Here is a 17081-nt window from a genome sequence, read left to right on the forward strand (position 1 = left end):
TCCCCTCCCTCCCTCCCTCCCTCCCCTCCCCTCCCCCTCCCCTCCCTCCCCTCCCCCTCCCCTCCCCTCCCTCCCCTCCCCTCCCTCCTCCCTCCCTCCCCTCCTCCCTCCCTCCCCTCCCCTCCCCTCCCTCCCCTCCCCTCCCCTCCCCGTCCCCTCCCCTCCCCTCCCCTCCCCTCCCCTCCCCTCCCCTCCCCTCCCCTCCCCTCCCCTCTTCTTCTCCCTCTCCTCTCCTTTTCACCTCCTTTTCCCATCGTTCCTTCCTCTCCTCCTTCATCTCCCTCCTACTCTTCTCCCCAGCCCCCAAAGTTGACCACCACACACAAAGACATCGCTCACAGTCTTGAGGTTGTAGACGATGATGTCTTCCAAGAACCATGAGGGCTGAAAGTACGTGTCAGTTACCCATCAACACAAATCCACCTTTCTTGAGAGATGACAAATTCACCTTGTCCCCAACTGATCCAATCCACACGGTCATATTCTGCAACTCGCCAAGGTCTTTCGAAGTCCTTATTATGAAGTACCTCACAGATCCTTTCTCAAAGCTTGTCTGGCCGTAGTGAGGGTTGAACAACATCTCCCTGCTCAGCAGTCATCTTGTACGTCCACCACAGCCACCCAAGAGACAGGAGACATTCTTTGTTCTCTCTGATACTTCTCTCCTCTCCCCTACTTCAAAAACTGCTCCTCCGACCCCAATCAGAACCCTCTCTCTCGCTCCCTCGCTCCCTCGCTCCGCCCCTCCCTCTCATCCTTCCCTTACTATGAAACTCCCTCTCTCCCTCCCATCTCTTCCTTCATTGTCCAGCTACTGAGGCAAGAAGTACTGAGAGCAAGCACCTTTCGCTGAAGCCCATCGTTCCTGCCAGGCTAACATACACCTCACAGTCTGTCTGCGACTTTTCATGTGACCCAGTCCGAACCTGGACAGAGAGGTCAAGGAAATGCCGCAGCAGAATGAGGAATACTGGCAGAATACGAGAGGGGGAGAAGGAGGACGAGGACGAGGACGAGGACGAGGACGAGGACGAGGACGAGGACGAGGACGAGGACGAGGACGAGGACGAGGACGAGGACGAGGACGAGGACGAGGACGAGGACGAGGACGAGGACGAGGACGAGGACGAGACTGGAATTAGGAAGGAGGGGAGAAGCAGGACCTCGAGCTGGTATGATATCGAGTGTTCCTCCAGTAAGTAATCGTCAACAATTCGCTTCACCTCTGAATCGTCCAGTATGCTGTAAATAACATCGTCAGGCACAAAATATCTTTCAACAAGGAGCAGCAGGAGCAGCAGGAGAAGGAGGAGGAGGAGGAGAAGAAGGAGGAGGAGGAGGAGGACCCAAGGGAATGAAAAGGAGGGTCAGGAGGGTGATAGGACGGTAACACAGGGGAGAGGAGTGGAGTATGGAACAAAGTACAGCAGGAAAGACCCAACAAGACAGCATCAGACCTTGCTAGCGACATGTTGTTCTCAAATTCTGATATCTTCGACTCAAGAGTTTGAACTTTGTCCCTCAGCAGGCTCAACTCCAGCCTCTCGTTGTTCTGCCTGTTGACCGCGCTGCTGTTGCTCGACCCTCTCGGCCCAGCCGCCGTTGGGCTGCCGTAGGAGCTGAGATGAGGCACCTTCAGACCGGGAGCAGCCTCGCCCTGCATGGATATCTGACTCCTCAGTCTGTTGGTGGACTTGAGCAGCTTCTTCATGTCGTCCGTCATGTTGTAGCTGAGCTCCTTGGACGAGAGTTCCTGGATCACCCGGCTGGACGTGAACGCCGCCGCCATGCGGTCCAGCTTGCTCTTCTGCACGATGAGAGAGCGGTACTCCCGCTCGCCTTCCACGATCTCTCTCCTCAGAGCAAGAACCTCCTCGTCCACCTCGTTTCTTCCCTTCACCAGCTTCCCGAACTTGAGGTGGTCCGTTGGGATCTCCGCCCATGCATGGCTGCTCCTCGCCTTGGTGACCGGGTCAGCGCCGTCCTGCTCTCCCACCTGCAGCCTCCGCTCGAACGCCAGCCGCTGAGCAACCATGGCGACCTTGGCATCGACCACGGACTTCCGCATGCCGCCTGCCCTCCTGGACACCTCGTCTGCCTGCCTTCGGAGGTCGAGCAGAGAAGAGACTCCGTCCTCCGTATCTCTGCCAAGAACTCCTGCTCGGCTCGAAAACCTCCCTGCTCTCAGCACAGGGTCCTCCTCCTCCTCTCCTGCCATCCTGTCGGACTGCCTCGTCCTCGCTCGCAGCCTTCCCCCGGGCCGCTCTTCTCTGTTGCCCGCCATGACCTAACCGACCAAGAAGTTCAAGTCTGAGCCGAAAGTTTGAAACTTTCAAGGTACCAACGTCAAAAGTTTGTTTTGTTGTAGAAACTTTGTTACGCCGGTCTCTATGGGGATGAAGATAATGGGAGGAGGCAGGGGAGGAGGAGGGAGGAGGGGAGGAGGGGAGGAGGGAGCAGGAGCAGGAGCAGGGGAGGGAGAGGGTAGAGGAGGAGGAGTAGGAGGAGGAGGGAAAGGAGCAGCGGCAGCTGCAGCTCTCGTTGTCGCGATGAAAGCTGTATCTTGGCTGATACGTAATGTGATGATGTAGATGTAACGATGTCATTGTTGTCTCTTGTACTTGTGCTGATGTGGAAAGTGATCATGAGAACGGAGAAGACAGCGAGCACGGGAGTGTGCCATGAAACCATTAGGAAGATTTATGGCTGGGGGGAGGAGGAGCATGTGTGGTTATGATAATCTCCAGCAGTCTCAAGATGATCGCAAATGCCCCCGAGGAGGCAAAGATGATGGTTCGGAGGAGGATGGCGAAGGTAGAGCATGATGAATGTGTGCTGCTGCTCTGACATCCATGCAGGACAACAACTGTCTTTTCCATTCTGTGGGCTATCTTGCAGAAGGGAGGCAGGGCAGTATATGCTCTGAACTTCGAGCGGGTATGAAAGTTTTGACGTTCGCCTGCTCCCCTGTAAGTTTGGATGGGAACAGCTGTAGCTGAGCACGTTGCTCATGACCCGGCGATCGATGAAGTTCTCTTGGTAAGTGTGACATTTGGCTTCTGTCTACACTCCCTGCTCCAGTCGCGTTGATGGAAGTCAACAGGGAACGAACGTGCAAGAATACTGCCAATGGATCAAGAATGAGATGAACTGGGGTACTTGTGTGTGGAGAGGAGAGATGTTGAGGCTGAAAACATTGCAGGAGGGGAGACGGAAATCTACATCCTGGCGAAGAAGTACAACCTTGAGATCATTGTGGGGACTTGTCTGCGTTGGAACATGTCAGAGAGGCTGACGGGTTGTCAATGTTAAGGTGGTGATGATGGCAGAGAAATCTACTGTCTTGACATACGGAGGTTTCAACACGCATGCTTTTTGTGAGATGGAAGGAATGATCATGAAGAACAGGCGAGAATCGTGCTGGAAGGATCTACATCTTATACACAGGTGTGTTTTCGTTTTCTGTTTGCCCATGATGCGAGACGTTGATGATGTTGTTACGATGATGTTGTTGCGACGATGTTGTTGCGACGATGTTGTTGCGACGATGTTGTTGCGACGATGCTGTTGCAACGATGCTGTTGCAACGAAGGTGTTATGACGATGTTGTTATGACGATGTTGTCACGATGACGACATTATGATGATGGCGTTACATTCCAGGACAACATTATGATGCGCTCGTCGGTGTAAAGGAAGAAGATGATCTGCCAGAAGCCGAGGTATCGTCATGGGCAGTGTGGAATAAGCACGAGGGTCGTGCTGAGATTGTTTGGCAGACGAGAATCTTTCCAGCAGGGGAGGAAAAATTTGATGAGCTTGCGATCAAAGCAGGAGATTTCTGTTACCAGGTGCCGATAAACAGTGTCAGGAGGAGTTGGGGAAGTACAGAGATGATTTGCTTGCTCAGGAGGAGCTGAAGAGAAAGTCTGTGCAGCTGAAGAAGGTGTGATTGGAGTTCAGATGTTGAATCACTGCCCTTACGAGTTCGATCCTCAGATGTTGAAGTGTCTTGGGTGCAATGCGATCTTGAGAGATACGGAGGAATTTCAGAAGCATTGCAATGAGGCAGAGCGGAAAGTCTTGAGTGAATGGATGTAACGACTTTGCAGGTTGAGCACGATGACGATTTTATGTACGAGTGTGATGAAGTAGAAGTCGAATGTCAATCAGCGAATGAGGTTTGATATCGTTTTTTCACTGTTCTCTATACTGGCAACTGATCAGGTGCTTAGGATGAGATGACGGAGAAGTATCATATCTTTTACAATACTGACAGCGATCCTCTCTCAAACTACTTTCTCTGCGAGGTTTGTGCTTTCTTGATGATATCTCACACCAGATTCTCAACTTCGATTCTTTTGCAGCTCAATGTAGACGGACAGACTTACAAATCAGTGGAGCACTACATTCAGTGCGTGAGGTGAGATGTGAAATTTCTTTTGTTGTGCGAAATCTGAACTTGTTTGCAGGTATGCTCCTCATGTTGGGCTTGTCAACACGATTCAGAACGCAAAAGATGCTTTTGAGGTGAGATATGTGCGTTGGATAGATGTCAAAATTCGTGGTGGGGGTGCAATGTGCAGGAAAAGAAAGAGAGACATAGTTACTACAATTGAAGTATGCTGCAATGTAGTGCGATATTTCGATGTATACGTGTTCCATTGTTTGTCTTGATATGATTTGACATCGCAAACTTGCCAGGTTCTGGATATCGTTGCACAGACAGAGTGCGGAGAAGTAAGTGGTTGGGACAACGTGAGTTATCTCGGACGATAGATGGAAGGAATGACCATCATGTAGATGAAACAATCCGTCACGATGAAGGGCATGCGAGCTAAGTTCATGTGAAGTCCGAATGTTGCTCCACGTGCAACCAAACCATGCTTGCAGGCAAAATGATCAGGCGAGAGAAGCATTGTTGAAGTCAGGAAAGAAAGACATCTTGCTGGTTGGCGGAGGGACATGGAACGGTCAGTGTATAGTTGATATTTTTGTCACTTGTTGAACTGTTTGTGTCTTTATACCTTCCCTTGCTCCTTTGCGTGCATCTGGTGTCTTGTTTCTTTCACAAGGGCACAACTTGACTTAGTTTGGATGGATTCTCAATCTTAAGCCATCATCAGTCCTCAACGTTAACTCACTCACTTCATCTCCCTCACTTCATCTCCTTCGCTCTGTTTGATTTTGATCGACCAGGTGTGCAAGTGGAAGGCGAGGAAATCATCGGCAGGAATGTCGTCGGGCGGGCACTGAAAGATCTGAGAGAAGAAGTCGAGAAACGATGATGATGAAACGATTGCGATGAAACAAACAGGTATCGAGATCGGAGTTGATTACAGCGAAAACAAGAATGCATATGATGACAATGACGACAACGGCGATGATGGTGTTGGGAAGAATACGGTTGTTCAGTGAGCTGGTTGGGATTTCAGGGTGAGATGGTGGCCATTAGCGATTTTCTTACGTGTTGAGATGTGAAGGTAGAAATTTTCAATGGAAACTCTTTTACAGATTCTGAAAAAAATGCATGTTATGTCACATCGTTGTCGTCATCGCTTCCCCGATATCTTTCATCATCCCCTTCTTCTTCATCTTCCACATTCTTCTCTTGAAGACGTTTCAAGTATGCAACCCTCTGCTCTTCAAGCTCCTTCCTTATCATCTCTTCCACCTTCTTCTTCCTGCTCCTCGTCTCGTCGTCCATCTCCCCTTCTTCTCCCTTCTCTCTTCCATTCTCTTGTATCTCCTGCACCTTACAATAGAACATCAGATTAACTCGCAACACATCTGGTAGCTACCTGCTTCGCAAGAAGACTCTCTTCGTTCACTCGAGACATGTCTTTTTTCCACCATGATTCCCAGTCAGTTGCATTTGATGTCTCTATCAGTGTTGCTTGAGAACAAGTTGCCTTCTCGTCAACATCCTCATCCTGCTCATCGGCACCATACGCATCATCTTCATCTTCAGCAACGTAGTTGTCCCGCTCCTCCTCGCTCGCCGCTGGCATCTTGATTTGAGTCGGCACAACAACCTTTCCACACTCTTTCTTTTCCAGCAGCTCGAGCTTGTCTTGCATCTTTCATCTACCATGTTAACAACCAATATCAAGTCAAACATCTTCAAACCAACCTTCCTCAACGGTGTTATCATATCGAACACAGCAGCTGTCGCAAACGCATCTCTTGCTCTTTCGAAAAGAAACCTTGCTTGCTCAACGGCCGGCGGGTGCTGTCGGATCGCAGCCTTAGCACCCTCAAAGCATCTCTCCCCCTCAATCTTCCTCTGTTTCATTCTTAGCATCCGAACTTCTGATATGTCATTCATGGTCTTCTCCCAGTCCTGTTGCACTGTGCTCCCCTCGATCAGGATGGTCACATTCGTTCCGTCATCCAGTTTGTTGGTGATGATCTTTCCTCCTCTTGCCGCAAACTCGTCCAACTTTGCTTGTCTTGCAATCTTTGCAATGATGTCAGATTCGTGTCTTGTTTCAAGGCAGCTAGCAAACCGCTTCTTGCTCTCTTCTCCTCTCCTCAGCCTTCTCCTCCTCTAGCTTCTCTCGCGCTTCCTCCTGTCACGGGCCATCACAAGCAGCGCAAGTTGATGTACCTGATTCCAACTTTGTCAATCCATTCTTTCATCGTCAGACCCGAGAGAGCTTGAGATACGAGCTTTGACGAGCACTCCTCAACTATCTTACAAAACAATTTCCACTCTTGTCTGCAGTTTGATTCAACAGGTCTCGTCAAAGAGCTCATCACCCATCATCGACATCACCTTGTCTCATGACTTGTCAGCACTCCCATCGTCTTCATGGAATGCTCAGCAACTGATATCGCATCCTGCAACCTGTTGCTGCATTTCAGATGATTCTGCGATTGTTGTCCACATGTCAGAAAACTCTCAGCTCTACCAGTCAGTAGATTGTTTGATATCGCACTTGTCACTTACCTCCCACAACGGAGCATGGATGATGCAAGCTCAATGTTGATAAACGTTCTTCTCCTCTCACTCATGAAGCTCTCTTTTTCGCGATCGTTGAGACTTTGCAAACTCTTGTTGAGAAATGAGATGCATTCTTCCCACCTTCCCAAAGATCGATAGATGCCGGCGATGTCTCGTTGCGTGTATGAAAGCAAGGAGTCGACAAGTAGCGGCGATTGAAACAAGTCCATTCGTTCGAAGACACACCTCAGCGAGCTCTGTAGACAAAAAGGAACATCACAAGGCGTTGTTAGGAAGAGAAAATCACGAAGACAGACAGTTGTTGACACTTTTACTAACCTCCAAATCTCTCTGTTGGATGTAAATCGTGGCAATAAGGTCCAGAATCAAACCGCACATGTTCTTCACTGCATCATTTGCAAGCATCAACGACCAATATTCACATGTTTGCAAAGAGACAACTTCTTCCGATCTGAGGCCCAGCGTCTTACAGTGCCTAGTTTTGTTGAACATGTCGTATAGCATCTTCAACGCAAGGTTGCAGGACATCTCATCCGATATCTGCGCCATACATTGCGCGTGGAGACAAGTTTTTAGGATCGAATGCACGTTTGCAGTTGAAGATTTAGCTGACTGACAATCAGAGGAAATGTTTCTGGAGAAAATTCCTGAGAGGTCACTTGCTCGCTGATAGCAAGCACAAGACATCTTGAAAATGTTTTGTTGCAGTTCCGAAGAAGCTGTCGAAGAAGGTGTTCGGAGAGTTCCATCTAGCGCCTGATGCAACAGGTTGGTTACAAGTTGTTCATATCATCTGTAAGATGAACAAGGAAGATATGTTCGTGAGGGATGATTACAATCAAAGAGCATGACAGCGAATGACAGACGTGAAGGTGTAAGACAACAGTACAACCGTATGAGTGAGTTGTGTCTGCAATGACAGGGCGGCAACTTCATGAAAGATAGAGATCTTCGCGCGCGTCCTCATGATCTCTCCAAGACGAGCTGTGACGCAACTGCTGCAGACTCGAAGACTTGGACAAGCCTTCAAACAGTCTTGCAAGCAAGCGAGCAGGTCGTCAGGCATGCTCGACCGAGGAGGGGAACGGGAGACTTCTGTGTTGTGTTCGAGATCGAGATGTTCTTTGCAACATAATGTCAAGCTCTCCCATCCTCCTGCCCTCAGTTTGCCCGTCCACCCGTGCATGTAGATGATCAGCATCGCAAGACTCCAAACGTCTGAACTTGTAGATGGAGAGGATGAAAAGGCTGGGAAAGATCGCACTGGGGATGTTTCAAACCAAACATGTATCAAGATAGCTTCAGCAAGGTGATTGTTGACTCGCAAGGCTGTACAAACTTGTGCGCTCGTTTGAGCGTCCTCCTGTCTCCATGGAAGTTTCACACGTAACATCTCATTTGTCTGCTGAGTCTTTTCACATGTGTCAATTACCACTTCTCCCTTGCTCGACACGACGATTCTCTTGTCACCAGCACTTAACTCCTGCAAGCTCAGTTTGCATTCTCCCAACAAAACCCCACTCCCTGCTGCCTCCAACGCAACGTACAAGGTAGTCCAACTGCTGTCTTGCAACTGCATCTCTATCGAACATTCGCTGACCGCAGACAACAGGATTGTCTCTTGGGGTAACTTGACACCATCCCAGTACTCGTCGAAATCGAAAATTTTCATCCCCTCCTCCTCCTCGCCTGCCCCTGCTGCTTTCATTCCACCTTTTTCGCCTCTTTTCCCCGTATCCCTCTCCTCCTCCTTATTTTGCTCCTCATCTTTCCTCCTCCTTTCCCATCCACATGCTAGGGAACATTCCTCCGGCGACCAAAACCCCGCCCTTCCACTGACAACCGCATTCCTGCAGTCTTCATATCTGACTGCTCCCGATACATTCGTAGAACATGCACGACATGTTTGGAACGATCGCAAACTTTCTTCCATCTTGACTGTTGTTGTGCTATCTTTCCAATCACACAACATGGCGTGCACGTTCGGCCAGTTGAGCTCGACGGCTCCTGATTGCAACTTGACATAATCTGTGACATCTTGGTGAAAAAGACATCGGACTAGTATCACTTGAGGAGAAAGGCTAAGGTGTGCCGACGACTCTGACCACTCGTACGGGCTGTCCACCCGGGGACGACAGTGAACGTGCGAGCTCGGAGCGTGGAGGAAAGAGACTGCAGATGAAACCTGAAAGAGATGAATGAGACTTTCGTCTGAGAAACAAGTCGACAATCTTCAACAAACAAGCATTCACAAGACTTGCATCAGAAAGAAATCATCTCGCACCTCAGAACATGTCACATTTTTCGCTTAAATTCTCACTGAACACGCCACATTTCTCACTGAACACGTCACATTTCTCACTGGCCGTCATCACATTCTTTCCACTGCCCTGACGACCTTAATTACCTGCAAGGAGATGTGCAACAAACTCATCGCCCAATCACTCTCCTTGTTCTTGTCCACGACATCATCCTCAAGACGGTACGCTCTTCTTGTTGTCGGATGTATCAACCATTCGTTCAGCGCTACATAACCATGTAGGAAGGGAGCTGCAAATATTTTCGCTCCCCCAAGACTGTCAGTGAATGCGATTGGAAGCATGTGTGGATGAGGTCGGACCTGATAGGAAAGGAAAGGCAACAGGCTGCAAGGTTTCATCGGGTGATCTTGTTGAGATTTCGAAGACCTGCAGTTGCTGTACAGTATGTTGATATGAGATCGAGCATGAAAGTAACTTCTCTCCTTGACATCATTCCAAATCAGCCTCACTGCAAACTCTCCGGCCCCACCATCGCGGCGCTTGAAAACATTCGAGCTCCCTGTCTGCATGAACAACAGCAAATCTTGGTGCAGCTGCTGAAATGAATGCTGTCGACTCTTTTGCGGCTCTTCGTTTCTGGGCATGAGGAGATTGCAATCAACCAGCTCACGTAGCAACAAGTAAGATCTCAGGTACAAGAGGTCCACTGACAGAGACAACCAACACATCGCATCATCTTGTCCAGTATGCAAGCAAGCTGGAAATGTGATGCTGCTTTCAAACACGAGCACCTTCAGAGAGTTTTCGAGGTTTGATTGCAGTTTCTGCTCCATCCCAGCTGAGCTGAGCTGATCTTCCAAGTCACACGAGTTGGCTGAGTCCTCCGTGGCAAACGTCAAAATCTCACAATCCAACAGCGAGCGTTGAGGGAGCAAGTATTCGAAGTTTGATATCATGAGCTCAATCATATCCTCCCTCACTTCACTGAGGTACAACTTCTGCCCTGCGCTCGACGTTTCCCAACTGACACTCTTTTTACCCTCAACGCGTTCTTCCGCTGGTGGGAAAGGATTGCCTGCATGTCTACCTTCAAGCGTCTCTTCGGAGTTGACGCAAGTAATTGTGCTCGTATCCAAAGCTGCGCCACTCTTTGGTTCAACATGCTCAGAGCACATGGAAACTTGTTTCAAATCATCCATAAATAGTCCATCGACCTTGAATTTCGAATCGCATTCCCTTACAACTCTTTTTCCATCCCGTTCCTCATGGTTTTCTTTCTCCCTCTCCTCCAATGCCTCTTCCCCTGTTTCATCCTCCGTCCCTTCCTCTCTCCTTCCATCCCCATCCTTCAAGATCCGCGATTCCCTCGCATCTGAAAAACTCTCCTCATCCCCGCCATGTTGCAACCCGCCCTGTACAATTTCAGGTAAGAACAGCCCTCCTCGTTCCCGGCAACAACACACCGAGCAAGCAACCAACTGGTTCTCCTCAGAACCTGCGGCTGCCTCATCAGCAACCTTCATCCCTCCGCTTCCCGCCGTCCTTGCCGCCACCTTAACCAGCATCATCAGCGGCTCCTCCCAGGACCAGCCATCGTCGCCATTCACCGGGACAGGAAGCGAAGGCTGCGGGCCATGGTCCTTGCGATCTGGTAGCTTCTTCTCTTCCCCTGCGAGCTGTTCGCTGCTACGAGGAGGAGCAGCTGGTACCCCGCTAGCCTTGGAACGTCTTGACTTCCCTATTACTCCACCCATGACCCAGGTACCAGGTTGCTGATCTGCCTCGTTGTCAGAAAGGCGATATCGCTCCTCCCAACTGCTTCCGTGAACTCTTCTTGCAGCATCCCTCTCCCTCTCCCTCTCCCTCTCCTCCCTCTCCCCTCCCCTCCTCCCCTCCCCCTCCTCCCCCACCTCCCTCTCCCCACTCCCCTCTCCTCCCCTCTCCTCTCTCCTCCACTCCCCTCCCCTCTCCTCCCCTCTCCTCTCCTCTCCTCTCCTTTCTTGTTCGCTTCTCTCGTCTCCAACTCCAACTCTACTCTTCCGGGTAAAGACTCAAAAGAAACCAACAACTCTGAGGCGTGTATAGCCTAGCACAGATTCAAAAGGGCGTGTAAGTCAAGCCTCCCCGACTCTCCTGATTGTCCTCCTACTGATTTTTAACTTAAAACTTTGAGTAAAGAAAATGTCACGTTTGTACTACGGCCAGTCTACACCAGAAGGCGCCGGGCCGGGGCCGGGCCGGCCCATGCCCGGGTGACAGTCCCCCCGGAAGTTGACAGTATTATAAAATCAATTATAATAACTTTACGGGCCTCTCACAGTACGGTAGTACCGTTTGTCGCCATGCTCGGCTAGTGAAAGAAGGGCAGGGGGCGCAGGGGATGCGGGGATTCACGGTCCTCGTCCTCGTCCTCTCCTTGCTCTCTGTGTTAGTTCGTGTCGTCCTCTTCACCCCTCGACCCCGCCATGAGGAGCCGTCGAGTCGGAGCGCCCCTTCGGTGAGTGACCATGGGAAGCTGAGCAAGGCGATGGGGAGGGGGCAGAGGGTTCCTTCCGTTCAACTCAAGAACAACATCACGGAGACGAGGGAGAGAAGAGCTGAAGGGGGGAAGAACGCAAGGCTCAGCAACACTGCTATCAAGGTAGCAAGCTCTCCCCCGAACAAGACTGCGAACCTCCATGATGGAAAGCCCAGGATCGCTGACTTGCATCGGACAGCAGCCTCCAAACCTGAGCCGGAGAGGATCCTACGACCAGTGAAGCTTCCAGTGCAGTCGGAACACCCAGCAAGGGACTCTCAGCCAGCTCGGCTAAGTCTGGATGAGTTCATTCATGCCAAGAGGTGCCTTGCTCATCCGAGCATCGAGGAGTCTTTGCGTCCTTACCGCTCTGCTTCGTGTGCTGGGCGAGTGACACAGTCAGTGTGACACAGTCAGTGGTGAGGAGGAAGGTGCGGGAGGATGAGGACTATGTTGGCGTCAGCATCCACAACAACCATGTCACCCACTACGGTACTGAAGGAACTCGATGGGAGAAAAGTAACAGAGTGACCAACGGGCTCGTTCAAGACATAGCCAAGGTGGCTGACGAGGTAGAGTTGCCCGATGTCGAGTTCACTGCATACTTCCATGACATATGTCATCGTTGCTGTGCGGAAACCATTCCTGTAGAGTTGGAAGGTGCCATAAGATACTTGCAAGGAAGAAGCGGATACACTTTTGAAATCCTGCCGGGAAACTGCTGTAACCTGATATGAACCTCTCCCATCCGATCTCTTCTATTTGCTTCAATCCTTCCGTTGTGAAGTGGGGTGGAAGTACAGCAAAGTCTGCCGTTCCGCTGTCGTTGCCAGCAAGAATCCTGCCTGCGAACTGGTCTCCACCCGTTCCACCAAGGATATAGCGATCCTGCGTCTCTCCTGCCACATTTTTACTTGTTATCCCTGTTCCGCGATTTCATAGCAGACATACCTATCTTCCAGTTGGCTCGGATATACACAGTTGGAGCTCCTGGCAACAGTCCTGGACTACTCGCCGACGGCGACGATAGGAGAGACGAGCTGCAAGCGGGCTAGCTGGACCTCCGACACCTCCATCCTCTGCACGACCCCAGCTTGCACGAACTACCTGGCAGGCGCAAACTACGACCTCCCGCTGCAGGTGGAGGTCGGGCTGGCCTACTACACAGATGGGAAGCAGCTGGGGGTAAAGATCGCTGCCTTCACGTGCGACTTCCCCATCCCCGTCTTCTTCAAGCTGAACAACAACGAGATCAATCTTCTCAGCTTCCTCGCCTCCCTCCTCCTCGCCGGCCTCGTGGTCTGCTGCCTCCACAGGACAGCTCTCTGTCCAGAAGCAGAGTGACACTGTTTGCCCGAAGTTGTAGAGCTGCAGGCCGCACGCTCCACAAGCATTCATGGTGGACGCGTTGTGAATGACCTCCACTCTGATGCCCATCTCCTTCGCTCTCAGGGCGATGTCAGTGTGTGTAGTTGCCCCGTACACGTCTCCAACAACAAGAAACGCAACCTCTGCCGTCCTCGCTGCAAGCAACATCTCATCTGAGTTCGACTCCACCGCCTCTCTGTCCATCAGCTCCACCTCCCTCCCGTAGAACTCCTCCAGTTTGCTCTTCTCTACCCCGAGGATCGACGTGTATCCCTCAAGATACACATGCTTGCAGCGTTTCACAACCTGCAGGCCGCACACTGTGATGTCCTGCTCGTTGCTCAACCCCAGCCCGATCAGGTACAGAACGCCTGTCGACTTGTCTGTCTTCTCCTCCATGGCTGGAGAAATCCCGCTTCCTCTCCTCAAGGAGATGGAGTGGGGGCGTATTAGTGTACCTCCACAGGGGATGACGAGGCACAGAAGGAGGAGGAGGAGGAGGATGAGGAGGCGGCGGGAGATGGGTGACGAAGAGGTTGTGGCATAGGAAATTACAACTTTTGCAACGGGGGTTTCAAGGTTCTTGTTACTCTGCTTTGTACTTGTATCAGAGACCCAGCAAATGTTTGTTGAGCTTTCGTTGAGATCGTTCTTCTTGGGGAAAACGTGTTGATGCAATTGCTGTGCTGATCTTGGTGAGTTCAATCGTTCGGTGGTTCAAGTTCCTTTAGATAAACGCACTACACAATTTATGTTCCAGATGTTGTGACCGACTCTCAGTCATTGCAGGGAGGATTATGATAGAGTGCCAAATTTTATTTCTAAGAGATCAACAGAAAGTTCCGCAACATATTGGAGACCGACACTTACTGATGTTTCAGTAGAGTGTCTCCTTACTTTCAATCGACGTGCAATCAAAACGCACTTGATTGGGTGACTTTTGACTCTGAGTTTTGGCTACGATTTTCCACTATACACCTGAGCGTACGCATGAAGCAGGTGCACCAGATAGCATTTCATGGAGTCTGAGTTGAGATGTTCGAGCACATACAGTGTGGAAGCCTGCGCGACATGTCGCAAGAGACTCTCATTCTTCAGAGACGATCTGATGACGTGGATAAGGTTGGAAACATCTCGCTTGAAGGGAATGAAGTGATGGTACGGCTGCAGATCCCTGTACCAGAACTCTTCGCTTGTGGATTCTTGCTTCAAGACTACCACGTTGCTGGCAAGGAAGTCAAGCAGGCGGTCAGGAACCGAGTTACCATCCGGCACGACGACTAGCTTGTACTGCCACTGTTCAGAGTGCGAGACTCGTCCTCTCGATAGAAACCCTTCCTTCTCCATGACTCTTGCAACCTGGTCGGAGTCTGTCTGAACGATGTTTGTGAAGCGAGCATCAATAAGTTCCGGGTGATCCAAGGAGGCCTGCACGATCTTGCTCCTGGGGAAATCCCTCCAGTTGTTGAGCGTGTAAACACCCCCTGTTGTCGATCCTCTGAAAAAGGCTTTGTTCTTCTTGCTTTCAAAGGGGATGCTGTTGTCCAACGCTGCTGTCTTCAAGAAAGAGTCTGTAAACCCTGTCAGAATTATCGCGGGTCAAGGTCATAGCCAACAACCGAGCTCTGATTGAGATCGCCATGCAACAGTACAAGAGCGACTTGTCTCTCACGAAAGGTTTGGAGATGTTTGTGAACGAGCATTTGTTGACTGTAGGCCGTGACAAAACGACATTGAGTATGTATGGCACAAAAGTCTGTAATAAGCTGCGAAACTTTGGCTTCGCAGCGAAGGAAGACTTTGTTCAGAAAGAACTTAAAAACCTCATGCACGAGATCTCAAAACCTTTACACAGACCGCACGTATCGGGTAAGATTTACACAGGGTATGTGGTTGGAGGGGAACCGCCGCTTGCAGAAGCGCTTGCGATCGTGATCTCAAAACTACAAGAATGCAAGTTCGTGCAAAACCTGGATGTCCTGCTAGTCGATGGGGAAGGGAAATGCAAGTGCGTGATAAGTAATGGAGACATCGTTGAATACGGTGAAGCGTAGTCTACGATCTACATGTCGTTATCAACGTGATGTATTGCTTTCTGCCAGTGAATGAGCCGGTTCCTCCCCTTTGAGAAGCCGACGCAGCCTCTTCGGGATTTTTTTGCATATAAACGAAAACAAAGAAGCGTATCCTTGATAGCAACGAGTTCCCTGTCCGTCGTGTCATAATTGCGCTCGGTAGCAGTCAACAGCCTGCTGTAGTATCCAACGTCGCGAGGGCCGTCTGGTCGCGCGAATGAGGAATCACTGGCTAAAATATAGGCTGAAATGATTCATTTCAGAGAGTACGCAGACAGGATTGCAGCAGGTCAGAATAACATGCAAGTAGTCAACGAGAATACATCAATGCACAGCAGCAGCTCGTGTGCCAGCTGCTCGTTGGTTATCCGGCCGGGCAGCGAAGACAGCCCGGACGCATTCGTCGAGGACGGTAGCTCTGCGAGCCTCGATCTGCTCTCCTGGGCGTCAGGGCTGATGTGTGACTCCGCGCGGTAGAGGGCGATTGATGCGCTCGGTGAGCTTGTACTCGTCCGGGACTTTCCAGTCCTTGAAGCGAGCAAGGTAGACGTTGAGCTGCTTAAGGAAGGGCCTCCACGAGCAATACCCCCCCGCCTCAGCATCATCATTGGCATCATGGCATCGTGCCTCCATGCAGCACTGAGTGCGTTCGGGGCGCTATGGCGGGGAATTTAGGGGGGGCTGCATGCCATGGCAGCCGGAATGTCACGAGAAAATTCAAATCAATTTTTTGGCGGGCAAAGCTATGTTGTGCCCCACCGAGGCTTCCAGCGGCGAAGAACTGAAAACATGCTCATCATGCCATAGACGAAGAGAGATGATCGGACCAGCATTCGAAAGTGCCATGGCCCTGCCAGTGTGTCTACTATGTCACAGTGTGCACATCTTGTGTTGCCAAGTTGCTAGGTTCAAAAACCACAAGACTCGCAATGATCTTGAGCAGCTGTTCTTGCTCTCTAAACCGCTAAAAGGTGGCACACTACCACTCGTAGCCTAGAGGGGGTAGTAGGTAGTCTCCGCATAATATAACGGGTGTATCGAAGTTTTTCACACACTCCCACTAGCATCAGGTACCGGTTACGGCAGCTCTCTATGAAAACGTGATATAGGGGTGGTACTCGCAGCCTAGAGGGGGTAGTGCTTTCCCTCTCAGAGGTAGGTAGTCTCCGCATAATATAACGGGTGTATCGAAGTTTTTCACACACTCCCACTAGCATCAGGTACCGGTTACGGCAGCTCTCTATGAAAAGATGATATAGGGGTGGTACTCGTAGCCTAGAGGGGGTAGTGCTTTCCCTCTCAGAGGTAGGTAGTCTCCGCATAATATAACGGGTGTATCGAAGTTTTTCACACACTACCACTAGCATCAGGTACCGGTGCTTGCGGCAGCTCTCTATGAAAAGATGATACAGGGGTGGTACTCGTAGCCTAGAGGGGGTAGTGCTTTCCCTCTCAGAGGTAGGTAGATGATGAAGGCAATCAAGGGGAGAATACTGGAGAGGTCCGAGGCATAGGAGGCGATGAAGATCACTATGCCAATGCCATACACGGATCTCATAGTCTTCCACAGCTCGTCCATCTCAGACTAGATGTACAGCTTCTGCTTCTTCGAGGGTCTCCTGAAGTTATAAAGAGTCTTGGGCTCGGGCGCAGTCGACTTCATGCTCTTCACCTCGCTTGTCAGGGAGATGTTGGATGACGCGTCCTCGTCCCTCTGGCCCTCTGTCTCTGGATCCACATAGATGACGTTGCTGTTGTTGTTCTCAAAGTAGTTCTCTCTCCCATAAGCCTTTGGCTCCTTCTCGTAGTCCGCGGTGATGTCCTTTGTGATGCTCTCGGCCTTCATCATCCTCGGCTCGGTGCTTCCGATATGCAGGAACATGTTCTACGGCG

At 50.7% G+C, this 17081-nt stretch overlaps 8 protein-coding genes across 8 annotated transcripts; 2 read left to right on the top strand and 6 right to left on the bottom strand.

Annotated features, from left to right (window-relative positions):
• Positions 1-273: 273 nt before the first annotated feature.
• On the bottom strand, positions 274-2284 carry GUITHDRAFT_144940 (hypothetical protein; the record flags this gene model as incomplete). The annotated part of the gene is made up of 5 exons (XM_005824429.1): positions 274-384; positions 449-584; positions 844-926; positions 1164-1242; positions 1458-2284. The coding sequence occupies 5 exons, from the start codon at positions 2282-2284 to the stop codon at positions 274-276; spliced, it is 1236 nt and encodes a 411-aa protein (XP_005824486.1).
• A 473-nt stretch (positions 2285-2757) lies between these two features.
• Positions 2758-5287, top strand: GUITHDRAFT_144941 (hypothetical protein; the record flags this gene model as incomplete). The annotated part of the gene is made up of 17 exons (XM_005824430.1): positions 2758-2814; positions 2859-2937; positions 2990-3039; positions 3104-3155; positions 3203-3298; positions 3409-3447; positions 3663-3721; positions 3779-3850; positions 3910-3945; positions 4112-4180; positions 4235-4309; positions 4367-4422; positions 4472-4529; positions 4704-4757; positions 4803-4846; positions 4893-4972; positions 5199-5287. 17 exons carry the CDS (start codon positions 2758-2760, stop codon positions 5285-5287), a joined length of 1065 nt encoding a protein of 354 aa, XP_005824487.1.
• Positions 5288-5532: 245 nt separating this feature from the next.
• GUITHDRAFT_116317 (hypothetical protein) lies at positions 5533-7515 on the bottom strand (the record flags this gene model as incomplete). Its single annotated transcript, XM_005824431.1, has 9 exons — positions 5533-5754; positions 5801-6079; positions 6133-6459; positions 6509-6571; positions 6621-6720; positions 6778-6849; positions 6952-7202; positions 7285-7352; positions 7437-7515. The coding sequence occupies 9 exons, from the start codon at positions 7513-7515 to the stop codon at positions 5533-5535; spliced, it is 1461 nt and encodes a 486-aa protein (XP_005824488.1).
• Positions 7516-9337: 1822 nt separating this feature from the next.
• Positions 9338-10981, bottom strand: GUITHDRAFT_116318 (hypothetical protein; the record flags this gene model as incomplete). The annotated part of the gene is made up of 3 exons (XM_005824432.1): positions 9338-10639; positions 10691-10780; positions 10835-10981. 3 exons carry the CDS (start codon positions 10979-10981, stop codon positions 9338-9340), a joined length of 1539 nt encoding a protein of 512 aa, XP_005824489.1.
• A 773-nt stretch (positions 10982-11754) lies between these two features.
• GUITHDRAFT_116319 (hypothetical protein) lies at positions 11755-12153 on the top strand (the record flags this gene model as incomplete). The annotated part of the gene is made up of 1 exon (XM_005824433.1): positions 11755-12153. The coding sequence occupies one exon, from the start codon at positions 11755-11757 to the stop codon at positions 12151-12153; it is 399 nt and encodes a 132-aa protein (XP_005824490.1).
• A 915-nt stretch (positions 12154-13068) lies between these two features.
• GUITHDRAFT_49003 (hypothetical protein) lies at positions 13069-13512 on the bottom strand (the record flags this gene model as incomplete). The annotated part of the gene is made up of 1 exon (XM_005824434.1): positions 13069-13512. A coding segment is annotated over one exon (444 nt), but the record flags the coding sequence as incomplete, so codon positions are not given.
• A 558-nt stretch (positions 13513-14070) lies between these two features.
• GUITHDRAFT_116321 (hypothetical protein) lies at positions 14071-14816 on the bottom strand (the record flags this gene model as incomplete). The annotated part of the gene is made up of 3 exons (XM_005824435.1): positions 14071-14684; positions 14733-14738; positions 14786-14816. The coding sequence occupies 3 exons, from the start codon at positions 14814-14816 to the stop codon at positions 14071-14073; spliced, it is 651 nt and encodes a 216-aa protein (XP_005824492.1).
• Positions 14817-16773: 1957 nt separating this feature from the next.
• GUITHDRAFT_116322 (hypothetical protein) lies at positions 16774-17037 on the bottom strand (the record flags this gene model as incomplete). The annotated part of the gene is made up of 1 exon (XM_005824436.1): positions 16774-17037. The coding sequence occupies one exon, from the start codon at positions 17035-17037 to the stop codon at positions 16774-16776; it is 264 nt and encodes an 87-aa protein (XP_005824493.1).
• Between the last annotated feature and the right edge of the window lie 44 nt (positions 17038-17081).

The sequence above is a fragment of the Guillardia theta genome (assembly GCF_000315625.1).
Source record: "Guillardia theta CCMP2712 unplaced genomic scaffold GUITHscaffold_94, whole genome shotgun sequence".
NCBI lineage: Eukaryota > Cryptophyceae > Pyrenomonadales > Geminigeraceae > Guillardia > Guillardia theta.